The sequence below is a fragment of the Schistocerca americana genome, chromosome 1 (assembly GCF_021461395.2).
Source record: "Schistocerca americana isolate TAMUIC-IGC-003095 chromosome 1, iqSchAmer2.1, whole genome shotgun sequence".
Classification (NCBI taxonomy): domain Eukaryota; kingdom Metazoa; phylum Arthropoda; class Insecta; order Orthoptera; family Acrididae; genus Schistocerca; species Schistocerca americana.
In genome coordinates this window covers 1,033,199,379-1,033,218,760 of record NC_060119.1, presented here as the reverse complement: position 1 = coordinate 1,033,218,760, position 19,382 = coordinate 1,033,199,379, and the positions used below count along the sequence as shown (strand labels likewise).

The 19,382-nt window shown below is 43.4% G+C and overlaps 1 protein-coding gene across 6 annotated transcripts in view; it reads right to left on the bottom strand.

The window, feature by feature from the left end:
- Positions 1–19,382, bottom strand: part of LOC124549186 (skin secretory protein xP2-like) — a 573,354-nt gene that overhangs the window by 99,944 nt on the left and 454,028 nt on the right. For all 6 annotated transcript variants that reach the window (XM_047125224.1, XM_047125231.1, XM_047125225.1 and 3 more), the window contains one exon: positions 4,671–4,767. In XM_047125224.1, the coding sequence (XP_046981180.1) occupies positions 4,671–4,713 (43 nt within the window). In that variant the 5' untranslated portion in view covers positions 4,714–4,767. The remainder of the gene's footprint in view (positions 1–4,670; positions 4,768–19,382) is intronic.

Sequence of the window (19,382 nt, the reverse complement as noted above, 5' to 3'; positions counted from 1 at the left end):
AGTTTGTATAAAACATGTTGCTGTTCATAAAAACTTTCGCACATATCAGTAGTAACAGGAAAATCTTGCCTTTGATTGTGATGAATAACACTCCACTGGGTACAAAATAACAGCAATTATATATATTTTTATGTCTGTGCACATAAATTGTGCTTGCATCAAAAGTAATTGCATTGGTTGCACAAAAATGCGAAAGTTACTCGATAAACTAATTTTTATTACTTATAAAATACAATTTATATGATAAAATCATCTCGGGTTGACAGCCGAGTCAATGCGTCGTTCTCTGGCAACGTTCCAGCAAGTTTCTTCCTAGTCATCTTCAGGCGAAGCGAATTTATATTTTGCGATGACATAAAATGCACGATGGACTAAAACTGTGCGATGTGCGGTTCTAATTATGTAAGGAAAAAAAAAACACACAGAGAAGTCGTCGGCTTCCCCTACCAATGCAACCAATCCTACCACTTGCTACGTCATTTATGTACAGTACCGTAACTATCGAACCGTAGTTTTGGTGGAGCGGAACTCCAAACACCGTGAGAGAGAGAGAGAGAGAGAGAGAGAGAGAGAGAGAGAGAGAGAGAGAGAGAGAAATGACTAATATACGTACAATATGTATATAATAATTAATATTTCTGTTACTGTCATTCGATAAAGACATTCCTTGTACCACTACTGCTTTCGGGCATCTTCAGGATGGCTGCATTTGTTTATATTACGTGTTTCGCTGGTGAGTTAAAGGAAGAGCATTTTGCGATTATATTTGTGAAAAATTGCAAAACAACGAAGAGGACATTGCTAAATTTTCGTTGAAAGCCACTGTGAATAAAACTGTTAAGGTATTTTCATCGGTATTTTCAATCGATGTCCACAGGATAACTACCTCGAATTGAACAATTGTGTTTTGGAGAAGTCCCCTTTCAGGTTATGGATTTTGTCCGTCGTTTATAAGGGTCATTAGGTAGCAGATGAAAACGTTTTTTGTGCATTATCATCAGATTCCAATCGTTTCTACGATTGCCGTTTCGTTCCTGGAATGAAGCGCTGTACCCACAGCAACAAACCAATTATCAAATTTAGTTCGATTTTTTTTAATGTGTGATTGTATTTACTCTTGTCAACGTTCGATAAGTATATACCGATCTTAGCCAAAGTTTCCTCAAAGTTAATTCTTCCAGGAAAATATTCAAGGCTCGTTTTTCTAATATTCTTATGGCGTCAGTTATTTTACGCCCTTAATCGTCAACGTCTAACACAATTATATGCACTTTGTCACTGTTTTCTTCTATTCTCCTTCAAATAAATCGCCTTCAGTCTTCCATTTCTTAACTTAGCAATTTTCACAAGCTATTATTGGTATATGGAGTACCTTTATCTACCATTACAAGCAATTAACGATGTAACGTATCTTCTCCTGCAATACATTGGTCTTAAGTGTACTGTGTAACTGATCAATGTTCAAAAATGGCTCTGAGCACTATGGGACTCAACTGCTGTGGTCATCAGTCCCCTAGAACTTAGAACTACTTAAACCTAACTAATCTAAGGACATCACACACACCCATGCCCGAGGCAGGATTCGAACCTGCGACCGTAGCAGCAGAGCGGATCCGGACTGGAGCGCCTAGAACCACACGGCCACCGCGGCCGGCACTGATCAATGTGTTCCTATTCATATAAATTTGTTATTTTCACTGCCTGGAAGTGGGAACTGGAGACCTCTCTTCACTAAATAACATTTAATATTTTAGTAATGAAAAGTGCTGCGAGAAATGTTGAACGACGAACTTACTGGGTGAAACCGTGATATCAAAAGTGTACAACGAAAAAAATTGTAGTTCAAGACCAGATTTTGAAACAAGTTCAGCATTTCAATTACCTAGGAAGCTATATTAATTTTAACGAAGGCAAGGATATAGATATTACCAGGGTGAGTCAATAAAAAAGTCGCAAACGCCAGAATTTCGAATACCGTATTAAATTTCGCGCCTGTACGTATCTAGAAGGTGGCAGCACATGTCGCGTGGAAGGCAGCCGATGCACAGTATTCCGCGGCCAATGACTAATGCCCTGCAGTCAGGTCAAGACGGCAGGTCTGACATGAACTTGCACACGACTACAACAAAACTATTTTTGTGAGCCGATGGAATGTACGCAAATCACGACTGTAGCGAAATTCGCCAAGTACACTCCTGGAAATGGAAAAAAGAACACATTGACACCGGTGTGTCAGACCCACCATACTTGCTCCGGACACTGCGAGAGGGCTGTACAAGCAATGATCACACGCACGGCACAGCGGACACACCAGGAACCGCGGTGTTGGCGGTCGAATGGCGCTAGCTGCGCAGCATTTGTGCACCGCCGCCGTCAGTGTCAGCCAGTTTGCCGTGGCATACGGAGCTCCATCGCAGTCTTTAACACTGGTAGCATGCCGTGACAGCGTGGACGTGAACCGTATGTGCAGCTGACGGACTTTGAGCGAGGGCGTATAGTGGGCATGCGGGAGGCCGGGTGGACGTACCGCCGAATTGCTCAACACGTGGGGCGTGAGGTCTCCACAGTACATCGATGTTGTCGCCAGTGGTCGGCGGAAGGTGCACGTGCCCGTCGACCTGGGACCGGACCGCAGCGACGCACGGATGCACGCCAAGACCGTAGGATCCTACGCAGTGCCGTAGGGGACCGCACCGCCACTTCCCAGCAAATTAGGGACACTGTTGCTCCTGGGGTATCGGCGAGGACCATTCGCAACCGTCTCCATGAAGCTGGGCTACGGTCCCGCACACCGTTAGGCCGTCTTCCGCTCACGCCCCAACATCGTGCAGCCCGCCTCCAGTGGCGTCGCGACAGGCGTGAATGGAGGGACGAATGGAGACGTGTCGTCTTCAGCGATGAGAGTCGCTTCTGCCTTGGTGCCAAAGATGGTCGTATGCGTGTTTGGCGCCGTGCAGGTGAGCGCCACAATCAGGACTGCATACGACCGAGGCACACAGGGCCAACACCCGGCATCATGGTGATCATGTGATGTATCTGACCCCAGGAATGTGTCAATAAAGTTTCCCCTTCCTGGAACAATGAATTCACGGTGTTCTTATTTCAATTTCCAGGAGTGTATATGGTTTTAACTGTAGTTCATGGAAATTTTTGTGCAGCTGGATACAGCTACCCCACGACACATCGACCTTGTGGGTTCAGCATATTAAGGAACCAAATAAACTTAATGTTGAAAAGCAAAATAAATTTCAGACTTGTACACGCGGCTCGGATGTCTCTATCCCAGTTGCGACTTATTTACTGACTCACCCTCGTAAATTAAAGAGAGATCATAATATATACTGCAAGAACAACATTACAAAATACAGTAAGAAACACAAACATAAGTTCTGTAAGATGCTCGCTGTATAGATTCCATTGTACGGAAGTGAAACCTGGGTTATGAGGAGAAAAAAAGCTAGCAATGTTCAGGGGACTTGACTTAGTTGACTTATTTCCTGTTCCATCTGGTTCTATTGGCAGCCAAACATTTCACTTCACTCCATGTTTTACCAGCTTTCAGAGCTTATTCTTCGCCCGTTCTTTTTCCATGTCTTTTTCGGGAGGCCACGTCTACGTGTTCCTTGTGGGTTCCAATCCAGTGCTGCCTTTTCAACAGCACCTTGTTGTTTGCGTGTTGTGTGACTAATCCACCTCCATTTTCTTTCCTTTATTTATTCACGGACTGGTCGCTAGGTTGTCATCTACCACAATTCGTCATTTGATATAACATCTGGCCACCTCATTTATAATTTGCCGAAAACACGGGTTTATGAAGACTTGCAGCTGGTTTACAATCATGTTTCGCAACTATACAGGAGGACTGACTTTACGTTGCTATTGAACAAGGGCAGCTTGGTTCGTCTCGAGATGTTCTTATTACGACAGACAGGATACAGTTGTACAAAGGCTCCATTTGCCTTCCGTATCTGACCCTTTAGATCCTCCTCGGCCCCTCCATCTTTACAGACAGTGCTTCCTAGATATACAAAGGAGTCTACTTGTTCCAATTCCTTTCAATACACTGTTGCTTCGCTTGTTTTTCGGATCGAATTCTCATTTCCTTAGTTTTCTGGAGATTTATTTTAAGTCCTGCAATTTATGCTTCCTCTTTCAGTCTTTCCAACTTTTCTTCCATGTCACGCAATCTTTGCGAGAGCAGACAAGATATCGTCAGCAAAGTCAAGGTCTTCAAGCCTGCCTTGCATTCCCCACCGAATACCTATTTCTCCTACCATCAACAACACTTTTCATTACGCTGTCCAGTACCAAAGAGAACAAGGTAGGTGACAGAATACATCCCTGCATGTTCAGGGGGTTGGAGTAAAATTTTTACGAGCAGTCAAAGAGTGCACGAAGTTGGACAGGATCCCTAGTGAAAATATGGGACAAGAACTGAGTATTTTTGCAATAAATGACAAAATAGAACATAAACAAAAGTGGAAGGAACGCCTGGAACGGATGGAAGAAACGAGGATGCCAGAGATGGCCTTACAATACAAACCCAAAGGAAAGAGGAACGTGGAAAGGCCAGATAAAAGATGAAACAGAGGCCAGAACAGATCGATAGACCTAATCTGTGACAGTCAGGGAAAGATGAAGAAGGTAAAAAGCGAACAGAGCAAACTTACCAGTTGTGATCCAGAACCAATGCATCCACCAGTGAACTGTCATGGCGAGCGGTCCGACATCAACACGCCTTCAGCACTGCAACCAGTGGCAACGCATCTGCAATAGCCAGGACAGCAACAATAAGCAAACAAAGGGTAATTTGTCCCCGATGCTAATATAGATAAAAATAAAATGCATTTTAGTACGAAAGGTGACCTGTAAAACGACTCCACAATGCCTGTGCCGAACTATGATTTTCACCTGATGCAGCGTTTTAACTCAATAATTTTGTGCCGAAATCGGTTCATTTACTGGAAGGGGCGCACTACGGTAGCCTTACGATGACCGACGACATCTCTGGAAGGATGCTCACATGATGCCCCAGTCTTTGTTCTGCTTGGACGATCGCAGGCATAGAACCTCGTTCTCCCATACGCGTTGCCTAGTTTTCTGTCTCAATGCAGTCAGCCAAGAAGAGAGTACTACAGTTCTTGGCAGCTAAAGCTGTACCATTTGTCTCGTCTATGGCTCGAAGGTGCAACTTCGGTAGCAGAGAAGTTAATGAGGAACTTGAGGCGTCGTGGAGAAATCACATTGGCTCTACTCGATAAAAATCCATTGGAAGAATTTCAGAAATAATATTAAACTTAAAAATGTAATTCTCTACAATATGAACTGCTCTCCTGTTTGTCCTTTTAAACGAGCAACCGGCTAAATGTACACCAATTAAACTGTAATTCATACTGAAGTCACAACTAGGTGACTCATCCAAATCTGATACTGTTCAGGGTAACTCATTATGTGAGTCCTGCGAATGTACTTTACCGTAGTACATTCCTCGAGCGTGCAGGTTTGGTCTTCTTTCCACATGATACGTTAATCGCCTTGAATAGAGCTAATAAAATGGATTCTGCATCTTACCATGCCGAGGGGTACTACCGAAAATACAACTGAACCATATTTTCGACTGGAATGCGATGTTAGTGACAATTCGAAGATGAGTCACTCACAGAATAATTTGTAGGTCTACCCGAGGGACAAAAGTTGCATTACTGCGCGTCAAACTATACAGGGTGTCCAGGATAATCATATAACAATATAAAATGTAATAAACTGAGACGTAACTGAGATATTTACTGGTGGCTTGCTTCTACAAATATGGTAACTCAAAGTGTTTTCTGTGTTTGCTTGGCCGGTGTGGCCGTGCGGTTAAAGGCGCTTCAGTCTGGAACCGCGTGACCGCTACGGTCGCAGGTTCGAATCCAGCCTCGGGCATGGATATGTGTGATGTCCTTAGGTTAGTTAGGTTTAATTAGTTCTAAGTTCTAGGCGACTGATGACCTCAGAAGTTAAGTCGCATAGTGCTCAGAGCCATTTTGTGTTTGCTTGTGGCAGCTGGTACCACGTGCGCATTCGGGTAATTGCTTTCGTAGAAGCGTCTCAGTGGCCATGTAGTCTCCACAACAGACGGTGTTCTGTTTACTTCCTCTGGCAGGGCTAACGTCGGCTAAACTGTTCCGAGCCGCGCGAGGTGGCCGTGCGGTCAATGACGTCTTGTCACGGTTTGCGCGGCTCCCCCGTCGGAGGTTCGAGTCCTCCCTCGTGTGTGTGTGTGTGTGTGTGTGTGTGTGTGTGTGTGTGTGTGTGGCCCCTAGTGTAAGTTAGATTAAGTAGAGCGTAAGCCTAGGGACCGACGACCTCAGCAGTTTGAGTTTGGTCCCGTAGTCCTTACCACAAATTTCCAAATTTACACTGTTCCGACTTACTTAACAATCAAGAAATGAGACAAGAGTCTTCGGGAAACCGAAATTTTGCTTTCGATATTGGGCCATCACGCCAAGCACGCAGTTCAGAGGCTACTGCTGAATTAACCAATACGTCTTTCAGAGGAACCCTCAAAGTCAATCCGCCAAGCAAACAGGCAGTGACAGCTACGGTGTTAAACAGTGCACGATGTCGTCTACAAAAGATTGCGTCTACGGGCGCAAAAACTGCAGCTTCAGCAAATCAAGCCAAACGACAGGCCGCGACGGAAGGCATCCGCTGAGACGATTCTGGAAAAAATGGGTGACAACGAGGTATTCCTCGATTTCGTCTGTTTCTCGGACGAGGCTACACTCCACACTTGCGGCATCTGGGGAACTGAATCCCCCCACATAGAGACAGAGTACGAACGTGACCCTCCAAAAGTGAATGTTTGTTGTGGATTGTTGAAAGACAGAACTATATGTCCATTCTTCTTCGCGTAGACATGTTGGACCTGTAGCTGTGCTACAATTTCCTCGTGACATGATCTTTCAACAAGATGGCGCACCATGTTATTTTGCGAACATCGTGGGCGATGTCTTGGTTTGGGTAAGGTAGACCATCGATTGCTTGGCTCCCTAGAAGCCCAGACATTACGCTACTTGATTGTTTTTTCTGTAGGGGTTTATCAAGGATCGAGTGTACCAGAAGCAAGTTCGTGATTTACCAGATCTACGCTATCGTATCCGTGAAACTATCGCAAATGTTACGCCTGCAATGCTGCAAAACACTTTGAGAGAAGTGGAATACAGACTAGATGTCTATCGTGCCATTAACGGTGAGCATTTCGAAGTATAATAGGTGTGTAAAATATCTGAGTTACATATACCGTCAAAAAATCTCAATTACTTCTCAAGTTATTACATTTACATTATTATATGTTTAACACGAATACCCTGTACATTAATGGCTTTGGGGATTATTTAACTGCAGTCTCATGCTTTCCGCTGACAATCCCTTTCTTAGGATGAAGGTGTCACGTCGGAACCATAATCAGGTCCAAATCCGAAAGTATGGTCCTCAACGAAGCACAACGCTTAGAACTGAAAGCACGTTTATTGTGCACATCAGTGTATATCCAGGACAGAACTGACCTCCTGCACCTAATGTGCAGCTATTTGCACAAACACTGAATATTTCAGAATGCTGATATTTACACAAACATCAAATATTCCAGAATATACTAACATTACAAACATAAAATAGTACAAGAACCTTTGAGAAATGCAAATTGTAAATAACATTATTACCGGTGGTCGGGTTTGAACTGGTGACGCGCACTAACCACTACGGCACCACAGCTCGCAGCAATACATTAACCGAAAGCAATCTTGGAAATATTAGTAAAAGTATCAGTCTTGTACTAAGATGTCTTCATCTTCAATGCAGACAAATTTAAACTGAATGTTTCAAGAAACATAATAATGACCTAGACTTTGATTAATTCTGGTGAATTATCTGCATACCTGACCCATTTCTACAAATACTGAAAGAATATGAAACTGAACACAGTGGTATAGGTGCAGTCGTCGATATCAAGAACAGCGGGCGTTGGGTCACCGCTACGATACCGGGAAATTGTGGTTTGTCTATGAAAACGGTTGTTAGTGAAACGCTGTTACCCCTAAACGAGTGAAATCCATACCAACTTGACTAGCACATGGTATCATGTGTGTACTGAGAGGAGTGGCACGGTTAGCTACAAGATTGGCTGACTCGTCTGAGAGTATCACAGGGATATCAAGTGGTGCACAATGAAAGACACCTCATATCTTGACGGAACCTACTTTTATTATCGACGATCACCTTTTAGGGTAACATTTACAAATGTTCTTGAACACTGTATATGTAGTTACTGAAAGGTGTGGTGAAGAGAAAATTTATCTAATAATAGATAACAGAGAGGCATATAAGAATTTTTTCCCCTGCACGCATTATTAGTAAATGGGAAGGGAAGAAACAGCTTAATTCTTGTCACAGAAAAAAATACCTGTCCACTGTGCGTCCCGCTGTAATTTGTCTTATATTGACATCCATTAAAAAAATTAATCCATAATTTGATGTTGAAACAATTGATATGAACTATCTCCAAACCAATAAAAACGTTATTTATAAAGTGTGATAATGTAGTCAGATAAAACTTTGGACAGTAATGGTCCCAACAAATTAATAAACGACATGAAATACTGTAGAAGGAACAGCTGTTTGTAAGTAATCCCAAGCAAAATAACGACAATTGAAATTTTAATATATAAATGAATACAAAAAAAAAGATGTGAGTGTGTGGTTTGAGGTTTTCGGGCGCTAAACAGCGTGGTCATCAGCGCCCATAGATACCGAGATATGAAAAAGCAGTGCTTTGAACATATTTCTATACCCAGCCTACGCCTCAATAATAAAAGTTTATGTATACATATAACTTTAACCATCTCCGTAAACTAAATGGTGAGGAGATCTTTGAAAGTCAGATTGAGGAGGTGGCTTTCTGCGACAAAGGTCTGGTCCAAGCAATGATGGTGAAAAACATCTGAAATAATTATTATCCTTCAGATGTTTGGGGAGTCAAACTGTCTTACACAATAATACAGGGTGTTTCAAAAAATGACCGGTATATTTGAAACGGCAATAAAAACTAAACGAGCAGCGATAGAAATACACCGTTTGTTGCAATATGCTTGGGACAACAGTACATTTTCAGGCGGACAAACTTTCGAAATTGCAGTAGTTACAATTTTCAACAACAGATGGCGCTGCAAGTGATGTGAAAGATATAGAAGACAACGCAGTCTGTGGGTGCGCCATTCTGTACGTCGTCTTTCTGCTGTAAGCGTGTGCTGTTCACAACGTGCAAGTGTGCTGTAGACAACATGGTTTATTCCTTAGAACAGAGGATTTTCCTGGTGTTGGAATTCCACCGCCTAGAACACAGTGTTGTTGCAACAAGACGAAGTTTTCAACGGAGGTTTAATGTAACCAAAGGACCGAAAAGCGATACAATAAAGGATCTGTTTGAAAAATTTCAACGGACAGGGAACGTGACGGATGAACGTGCTGGAAAGGTAGGGCGACCGCGTACGGCAACCGCAGAGGGCAACGCGCAGCTAGTGCAGCAGGTGATCCAACAGCGGCCTCGGGTTTCCATTCGCCGTGTTGCAGCTGCGGTCCAAATGACGCCAACGTCCACGTATCGTCTCATGCGCCAGAGTTTACACCTCTATCCATACAAAATTCAAACGCGGCAACCCCTCAGCGCCGCTACCATTGCTGCACGAGAGACATTCGCTAACGATATAGTGCACAGGATTGATGACGGCGATATGCATGTGGGCAGCATTTGGTTTACTGACGAAGCTTATTTTTACCTGGACGGCTTCGTCAATAAACAGAACTGGCGCATATGGGGAACCGAAAAGCCCCATGTTGCAGTCCCATCGTCCCTGCATCCTCAAAAAGTACTGGTCTGGGCCGCCATTTCTTCCAAAGGAATCATTGGCCCATTTTTCAGATCCGAAACGATTACTGCATCACGCTATCTGGACATTCTTCGTGAATTTGTGGCGGTACAAACTGCCTTAGACGACACTGCGAACACCTCGTGGTTTATGCAAGATGGTGCCCGGCCACATCGCACGGCCGACGTCTTTAATTTCCTGAATGAATATTTCGATGATCGTGTGATTGCTTTGGGCTATCCGAAACATACAGGAGGCGGCGTGGATTGGCCTCCCTATTCGCCAGACATGAACCTCTGTGACTTCTTTCTGTGGGGACACTTGAAAGACCAGGTGTACCGCCAGAATCCAGAAACAATTGAACAGCTGAAGCAGTACATCTCATCTGCATGTGAAGCCATTCCGCCAGACACGTTGTCCAAGGTTTCGGGTAATTTCATTCAGAGACTACGCCATATTATTGCTACGCATGGTGGATATGTGGAAAATATCGTACTATAGAGTTTCCCAGACCGCAGCGCCATCTATTGTTGAAAATTGTAACTACTGTAATTTCGAAAGTTTGTCTGCCTGAAAATGTACTGTTGCCCCAAGCATATTGCAACAAACGGTGTATTTCTATCGCTGCTCGTTTAGTTTTTATTGCCGTTTCAAATATACCGGTCATTTTTTAAACACCCTGTAAGTATGGACATATCCAACTGGCTACGTCACAAGAACAATCTCTGACATGACTACCTTTTCTATGTTTTTTTCCCTTTTTCCTCTTTTCTCAAATGAAACATACTTCCAGTGCTTAGCAAAAATATTTTTAAGTGCAGGCCTGAAGTATCTGAGAACCACAACAGTTATGGAAGAGAAGACTACGTAATAAGAAAAGAAGCTACACATTGTATAAGCATATAAAATATGTGCTCTAGGGGTGAGTGTGTTCAAATAGCTGTCCTATTATGCAGTTTCAGAGTTTCTGTGGTTTCACGATATCGACGAAGGCGGATGAGGTCCGCTTTCCCTCCTCGTCATTATAAACCAGTAGAGCACATCTCAGAATACAGAAGAGGAGCTGCTCTTCCAGGGATTGCAGAAGTACAAGGGGAAGAAGTACTTTAAAGTGGGAAGGTAACCATTCAAGAACGAGATGAAATTAACGAATATAGATGTAGGAAAAAGAAAAGGTTAGACTATAGCGGCCAGTAGATGATGAGGTCATTAGCGACGGAACACAAGCTTGGACTGGGGCGGATGCGGAAGGAAACGGTGGAGACCTTTCAAATGAACTCACCAGTTATTCACGTAGAGAATTTTGGGGAAATCACGTCAAATCTAATTCTGGACGGCAGAACGAGATTTTGAACCACTGCCTGCCGAATACGAGACCATTATCTTACCACTGCCTCACCTCGCTCACTAACATACAGGGTGTCCCAGGAGAAGGAATGATCAATATTCGAGGATGTGACAGGAACGTGCATTGGAAGAAAAAAAGTCGTGTAAATATGGACTGTAAAACATACAGCAACACCTACTAGCGTTTGTTCATCTTAGCTACTGCGAAACACATCTCTTCTACTGAACAAGTGCTCATACATCTTAATGCATGCATTTTAGAGCCCACGTTTACAAGACTTTTGTTTTCCTTCCTTTTTTCTTTCCTTCTCCTGGGACACCCTGTAAATTTAATTATAAAGCGATTATATTAATGAAGTAATTCTTCGAGAATAGCGTTACCCATGTGCGGATGTGGGACTGTGTTCTGGGATGGTGTTATAAGTTTCCTTAATTTCTCCTGTCACCCCCACTGTAGTTTGTCAAGTGTTAAAAATGGGAGTGATAGCAGTGCCTGGGATTTTAATAACAATAAAATATATTGAAGTGTCTTAATTATTATTATTATTATTGGCGTTTTGTCCTTAAAGAGCGCAAAGTTGGACTAAACTACATGGCCAGTTCCTTTTACTGCCTTCCTTGCTGCCCAAACTTCCCTCTTTCGCTCACTGTGTTTCTGTTTCCGGTCCTCTGTCCATGCTTCTTGTCGGCTTAGTGTCTTCGGCTTCATCTTGATCGCCTTTTTGGTTACCCATATTTCTTTCATCTTCTGGCTGTGATCTTGCTTGCGTTCTTCGGTCCATTTTACGCCTGTTCGTTTGTCACAGTGTATCTCATGTAGTTTACTTTTCTTAATGATGTTTCTGAATTTTATTCTGTTGTTTATTGTGTCTGCTGTTATGTTGAGTTGGTTCAGGTCGTTTTTTACCTCTGCCACCCATTTGTTGTTTCTAGTGGCTACTCAGTTAAAGATCTGTTTGGTCAGTCTGTGTGATGGCATTCTGTATAGGTGGAAGTGTTTTAATATGATAATAATTTCGTCTTGATTAGTGTTTAGTACACTGCTTTAACATAACTTGCAAAAGCATTCGTCCCAGAATCTGACAAGTGATAGCAACTACTTTGAAAAGCCGTAATTTAAACAACAAAAAATCCAAGTGTGCACTCACCGTTATCAACACTTAACGTAGCTCTACGACTGTGAACACAAATCTGCAGACTATGGCTATATGAGCGTGGGGAATGCTGTTTGTCTCAGTTATTTATTTCTTCATCGAGGATGTTTGCCTCTCTGTATTGCTTTTCTGAACTTCTTGTGGTTTGTCGGTTCTGCCTTTGGGTGCTGTTGACGACGGGTATGGTCTACCTGGATGCCTTTGCCTAACTGGAAGGTTTCGATCAACGTTCCTATTCAAGTAATTTTCTAGAATCCCTTGCTATTCATGCACTGCTTTCAGGCTACGTTTTTCCTAATATTAGTCTGGAACTTAGGAATTTATGTGTAGAAACGTAAATACTTTGAGAGAAACGTTTTATGTTTTTTGCAGTGAATGGGAGGGGGAGGGGTCATCGCCCCATGTACGCCCCCTGGATCCGCGCATGGCGTCAGCACTACTAGGCCAAAGTGGAGAAATACAACGAAAGCTAACGTGATTCGTCCGTACAGCACGGAGAGGCCTCCTACTGCCACGAGGAGTGCACGCTTTGTTGACAAGTGAGGTTAGTGGCCCCAGAGCTGCGTGGGCGTTGTTTCGAAAGAGGAGGAAACGCGGCCTGCCCGCCAGGCTAGCGCGGAGGAGCGGAGAGCGCGCGCGACACCAGCTCTGATGTTAGTTACGAGCCGAAGAGTGGGGTGAGATGAGATGAGCGTAACTGCTGGACCCTGCAGCAGCCGGGAGCGCCAGTTTGCCAAGCTGCATTCGAATACCGGCGGGGCCGCTCGCTGTGCCCACGCACAGCCACGGCCAGTAACCTCTCGAGCAGCGCTCTGCGCTCGCATCTGCTGGCAGACATGGCCTGTGCCCTACCTCCGTCCCCATCTGGCACTCAGAGCGCATGTCACGGTATCATCACCACTGTCATCAGCGCTACGATGACCTCACGACGTCACCCAACTGGAAGCGTAAAAGCTCTCACTTCGGTTTGTTTCCTCTTGCAATAGTATTTGCACTCGATGAAGATATTTTCTAAGGCTAAATAGAAAGCTTCATGTTGCAGAAACACACTTGAAATTTGGCAAAGTACATGAGTACATGTCGTCGTCAATCTACAGGGTGGCGCACGAAATGTGTTACCAATTGTTTCTTTCACAGTTTACGACGCACATTAGATATCCCGCTGGGATCTCTACCGCAGTACCAGCAAAACTTGGAAAAACAAACGAGTTACGAAATGACGTGTAATTCACGATACTGCCGCTAGGAGACTAGTAAGCAGCAATGGCTGACAATGGAAGACTGACGACACAGCAACGATCGCCAATTGTGTTACTTTTTCATGAAGCGAAAAGCCTTGTTGTGACTCAGAGGCGTTTTCGACAACACACGATGGGTCCCTTGCAAGAAGACCATCCACAGGTTGTACGATAAATTTGTACAGGAAGGAACAGTATTGGAAGCGAAGCGACCTCGGCCGAAGCCTGTTTGTTCGCCGGAGAATATTGTAGCGGTACGAGTTGCTGTACAGAGAAGTCCCGGGAAATCGTGTAGAAAGGCAGCAGTGCAACTGGGAATATCCAGATGCTCCGTTCAATGCATTCTTAAAAGTGATCTCCATATGTACCTATACAAGATGACCTGTGCACAGAAGCTCACTGAAGAACACAAGAAGCAGAGACTACTGTTTGCTCAGTGGGCGGAGGATAGGGAAGAAACTCTCAACAACGTTTGGTTTTCAGACGAGGCGCATTTTCATTTAGACGGTGTGGTTAACAGACAAAATGTACGCTTTTGTGCCACTGAAAACCCACAAGTGCTTCATGAACGACAACATTATGCTCCGAGGATAACAGCGTGGGCAGCAATTTCCAGTCGCGGACTTATTGGACCCTTTTTCATTGAAGAAACTGAACAGCGAGCGTTATTTGAGCATGCTTCGCAATAGCTTCATTCCACAGCTTCTTACTACTACCTTGCCCTTCAACACGCAGTGGTTCGTGCAAGATGGAGCAAGGCCACATATTGCAAGCACTGTGTTGGAGTTTTTACACGAGCATTTCGACATGCGGATCATTTCACTCATGTTTCCAGGTCGCTTCAATGGCGGACAATATTGGCCCCCCAATAGTCAAGACCTCAATCCATGTGACTTTTTTCTTTGGGGATACCTAAAGGAAAAAATTTTCCCGAAACGTCCACGTTATTTAATGGAACTGAGAAGACATATTCTTCAAGCTTGCAGTGAAATTACGGAATACGTGTGCCGTAGGGTAATCACTAACTTCAGTGTTCGTTTGAAGGAAGTTAGGAAACGAAATGGTGGACATATTGAGCATGTGCTGAGTTAGAACAAATCTCCATGGACGACTCTTCATTGTAGTGTATGTTCCTTTCAGATTGTATTGACAATAAAGTTTATATTCAAAAACAAAATGGTAACACATTTCGTGCGCCACCCTGTATCACACATACAAGCTCAGGTGCACTGACAACATGTGGAGCTGAGTCTTAGCTCCACATGTTGTCAGTGCACCTGAGCTTGAATGTGTGTGAGATTATTAGAACGATGGTAACACTGACAGTTCAGTACACATTTAACAGCATTTTACGATGTAATAAGTGTCGTACTCATCGGATCTTGTGGGACTCTCACAGTCAAAAGGCTGCATTTTGACGACCACATGTACTCATGTCAGATAGTCTTATATTCTGACAGAATGTAACTTTTGCAATATTACTTGAAAATGGCCCTAAGGCCGAAATTGCAATCGTAATAATAAATATTTTATACAGTCAACGGCGACTATGATGTCTTTTAAGAAATATAATATGACTGTGAATCCCGACCATGAGAAGTTAATTTATTGAATACATTCCCAACTGTATCTACCCGTACAGCTCTTACCCTCCTGTTCCCTCTTCTTACCAATATTTTTCACATATTCCTTTCCGTGCTGATTCTGCGAAGCAGCTCATTTCTTACATTATCAATCCACTCAATTTTCAACATTCTTCTATAGAACCACATCTCAAATGCTTCGACTCTCTTCTCTTCCGGTTTTCCCACGGTCCACGATTCACTTCCACACATTGCCATCCTCCATGAGAAATTCTCAGACATCTCCTTTTAGGGAGATGTGTCCTCTTTGCCTGAGCTAGTCTACTTCACCCGTCACACTTAATTTTGCTTCACTTCGTCTACTTCGTGCCCCCTAATTTCTGTATGAATTTTGTCGCTAATCTCGTTCCTGCTAATCTTCACGACTTTCTTCTTTCTTCACTTCCCTCTGAATACATTTTCTGTGCTCATTAGAAGCTTCATTCCATTCAAAAAATCCTCTAGTTCTTTCACTGAGGGTAGCAATATCATTAGTAAATCTTATGACTGAGATCCCCCTTTCACCCTCAGTTTTGATCCCACTGATGAAGGTTTCTTTTATTTACTTCGTAGCTTCTTGCATGTACAATTTGAGCAGTAGTGTCCGCTATCGACGTGGGAGGTGGGAAAGACTGCGTCCCTGTTGTACATACTTTTTAATCCGAGCAGTGACATACGTATCCTACCGAATGTTTCCGTTACGTTGCTGTCCGATGAACGCAACATGTAGTGAAAACTAAACCATTTCCTAAACAGCAGCAGAGATAATTATTTATGTATGCCTCAGACTTTCAGTAATTACGAGTAACAACGACATTTTTCTGCGGAAATATTTAACAGTCAAAATTTGATGCTTTGACGATTCGTAAACTTACTACGTTACGGTATTTCTAATTCTAATTCTGTCAGTTCATTTAATTTGGATGATCATATTATTATTATTATTAGTAGTAGTAGTAGTAGTAGTAGTAGCAGTAGTAGTAGTATTTGTGATGTGATTTTATGCGCTGTTAAATGATCAAAGCATAATTTGTTAACATCACTTTACGGGCTCAAAATTTCTGCTATGTTTAGATTAGTACGCTATTTTTGGAAGGAGGCACCTCACTGAAAGCAACAGGAAGTTTCAGAAAGATTACCACGTACCGTAAAATTGTAAATGAAGTATAAACGTAAACGTAGTCAACAAGTTTCTTCACATATGCCATATCCAGTAAAATCTGTAATTGATGATTAAATCCCATAGCAACAAAATTATGAGGATTTCTATGTTTCAAATTTTGTTCCAAAGTGACCCAAACTTCTCCTGTTGGAAGATTGAATTGTCTAGTGGGCCAGAGCAAGTGTGATACTGTGCCAGAAGGCTCGTGCATCTCCTATGGGATTAAGACCGGATTGTCTGGAGAGCCAGACAAGGTGTGATACTGTGCCAGAAGGCTCGTAAAACCAGGAATGTGTGCGTGCAGCTATTAAAATAGATATTTTCATCTTAGAAGGAAGTGTCCACTGCCTGAAGATGTACGGGAAAGTGCAACTATTAGTCACTCAGAATGTTCACAGTAATCTAAACGATTGGGCCCAAGTCATAGTATGAAAAACACCCCCAAAACATCGCAGAAATGCCTCCGGCATCAGCTGCACTGTCCACACACTGCGGGTAAACGCCTTATAGAGCCGTCGCTATACTTGTCACCTTGTATCAATTGAAAAAAGGCAAAATCGTCATTCCTCAGATCACACACCCTACACGCCTCCGATTAGCACTGCCCAGTTTCTATGTCTCTTGGCCCATTGAAGACGTGCATTTTATTGACCTCCCAACTACAAATGTCGAATGCGTGCAATTTCCTTCGTAATGGTCGTTCGGGGACTGATTTAGATGGACCTATAATTGACAGCAGCAAATGTTGACGAGTTTGATAGCGACTGTCATCGATCAGGAGTGACTCTCATCTACGTTCCCTGTCGGTTAGGGTCTTTTTACGATTACTGTCCTCATACCAAGTTACGTAACTGCCGGTGTTCATTCACGGTGTGGTCACGGTCACGTTCAAACATGATAGTGCTTTAGTTCTTTTCTGCCCATCTCCAAATCGAGCAATCTTACAGTGGTGATTCCATACTACCGCCTGCACACAAACTGTGGTGTACTGAGCTACCGCACACACTAAGAGTTTACGACGGTTGGTTCCAGAAATACCGTGGACGTCTGCCCGCAGTAGGAACATCGCTGCCTGCAAATCATCATGCTGTTCGCGAGAATCACGCCCTCTGGAGCGGCAGCGCCACCAAGAAGAGAGACGCGCGCTCAAGTAAGCGTGGCACGAACACAGTTGTCAGTCTGAGTCTTACTGGGGAGTTCCTGCAGAACGTTCGTCGTGTCTTCAAGCCGTCTGAATGAGACAGAAGCAGTGGCCTGCATACAGACAGCGGTTAGTCTTCAGTAGAAACAGAACAGCGAATAGAATTATCGCATGTGGACAAAGACCACTTGCCTACAGATTTAACTGAGTACCGTTAGTACGGAACTGTTTTTCGAATAGCACATCAAACAGAAGATTAGTTTTCTTCCGACTTTAGTTCAGAGAACATTATTTAGCTTGTGCTTATGGAACTGTAGTCAAACGCAGCACAGATATGCGCGGAAAAACGGGCTAACCCTCAAATGTAAAGATATAGAGTTAAGTGCTGTCATCTGTTGCTGGGTAGGGGAACTATCAAAACTGGCATTGGTCTGACCCCTAAATATCACTTAGGGAGGAGACCAATGTCAATTTTGATAGTTCCCATACCCAGCAGCAGATGGAAACACTAATCTCTAAGTTTTTACACTTGGGGGTTAGCCCGTTTTGTCGTCACTGGCTGTCGCATGAAAGACGTGAAGAGCAGGAATTATCAGGGCTGTATCCCGCTACGCAATGCAAAAATAAAATTGCAAATCTCTACCCAAAACACCAGAGAAAATGTGCCTAGCGACTCTTAGGGGAGACACCCAGTATATGCTAATGAGTAATTACATCAGACAGGCCTCACTTACAGCCTATGGCCTTTCGCCATGATGATGGTGGTGGTGGCGATGTATCGGGGCATGAAAGCAATGGTAATGTCTTTGCAATGTGCTGTAGCTCAGCCGCAGTCCACAACTCTGGTAGGATCTCGATGGTGTCTCAGTTTTGCTACACACCGATGACGTCGGGCAATCTGAAGGACTCTGCAAGTGTCGCCATATCTGCGTAGTGTTCCTTAAACCATTCCAGTGGTGTATTTATTCTCTTGCTGCAGTTACAAGCCGCCTAAGGGGTGCAGTAGGCAAATGAACGGACGCAGCTGCTCAGACAGTAGGTTAGTACATAGTTTGCCCGTAGGAGACGATAGCGGACGCTACAAGGCCCCATTTCATTTCATGGAGACAGTCTCCGTACCTGTCTCTACGGTGCACTCTTAGCAAGCGGATGCATAGTCTCCTGTGCTTTTTGATGTACGTCCCCCTCCATTCGTAGTCATCGCGTAATACTGCGATTGACATTTAGAAAACAGAGTACTGCTAGGAGTACACCTACCCCTGTCTCTTTAGTGATGATCACTTATTGTGCTTCACTATTCTTCCGAGTATGATTCTTTTTGAATTGCTCAAACGTTAATGTCTGTCTTAATGAATCCACAATGGTTTCACGCGGCACAATAGACACATGTTTTTTGAATAAAAATCCGTCGACTACTTCTACCTTGCTTTTTTAGATTTTTATTTACGACACACATATCGGAGCGAAAGTTCCATCATCAGGGTTGCCATGATTTATTCGACGTTCTTGTCATGAGCTGGTGAGGCAGACGCACCTGATGGATACTCTATTAAAGGGGAAAAAAGAAGAAAAAACAGGCTCGTGTAAAAACCTGCATATCTGCTTCATTGGTGCTCCTAGTGAAATTCCTCTATGTTGTTTGGTATTCAAAGCACATACTTCGTCAAGAGACTGAAGTATGAAAACAATGAAAATAAACATCCTATGTGACCAAAGATATTCTCTTAAAGAAGCCCTCCTCTATAGACAGGTATACTACATTCTTAGAGTTAGGAGACATTATGTAGATTCTAATGGAAAGAGGTACAGA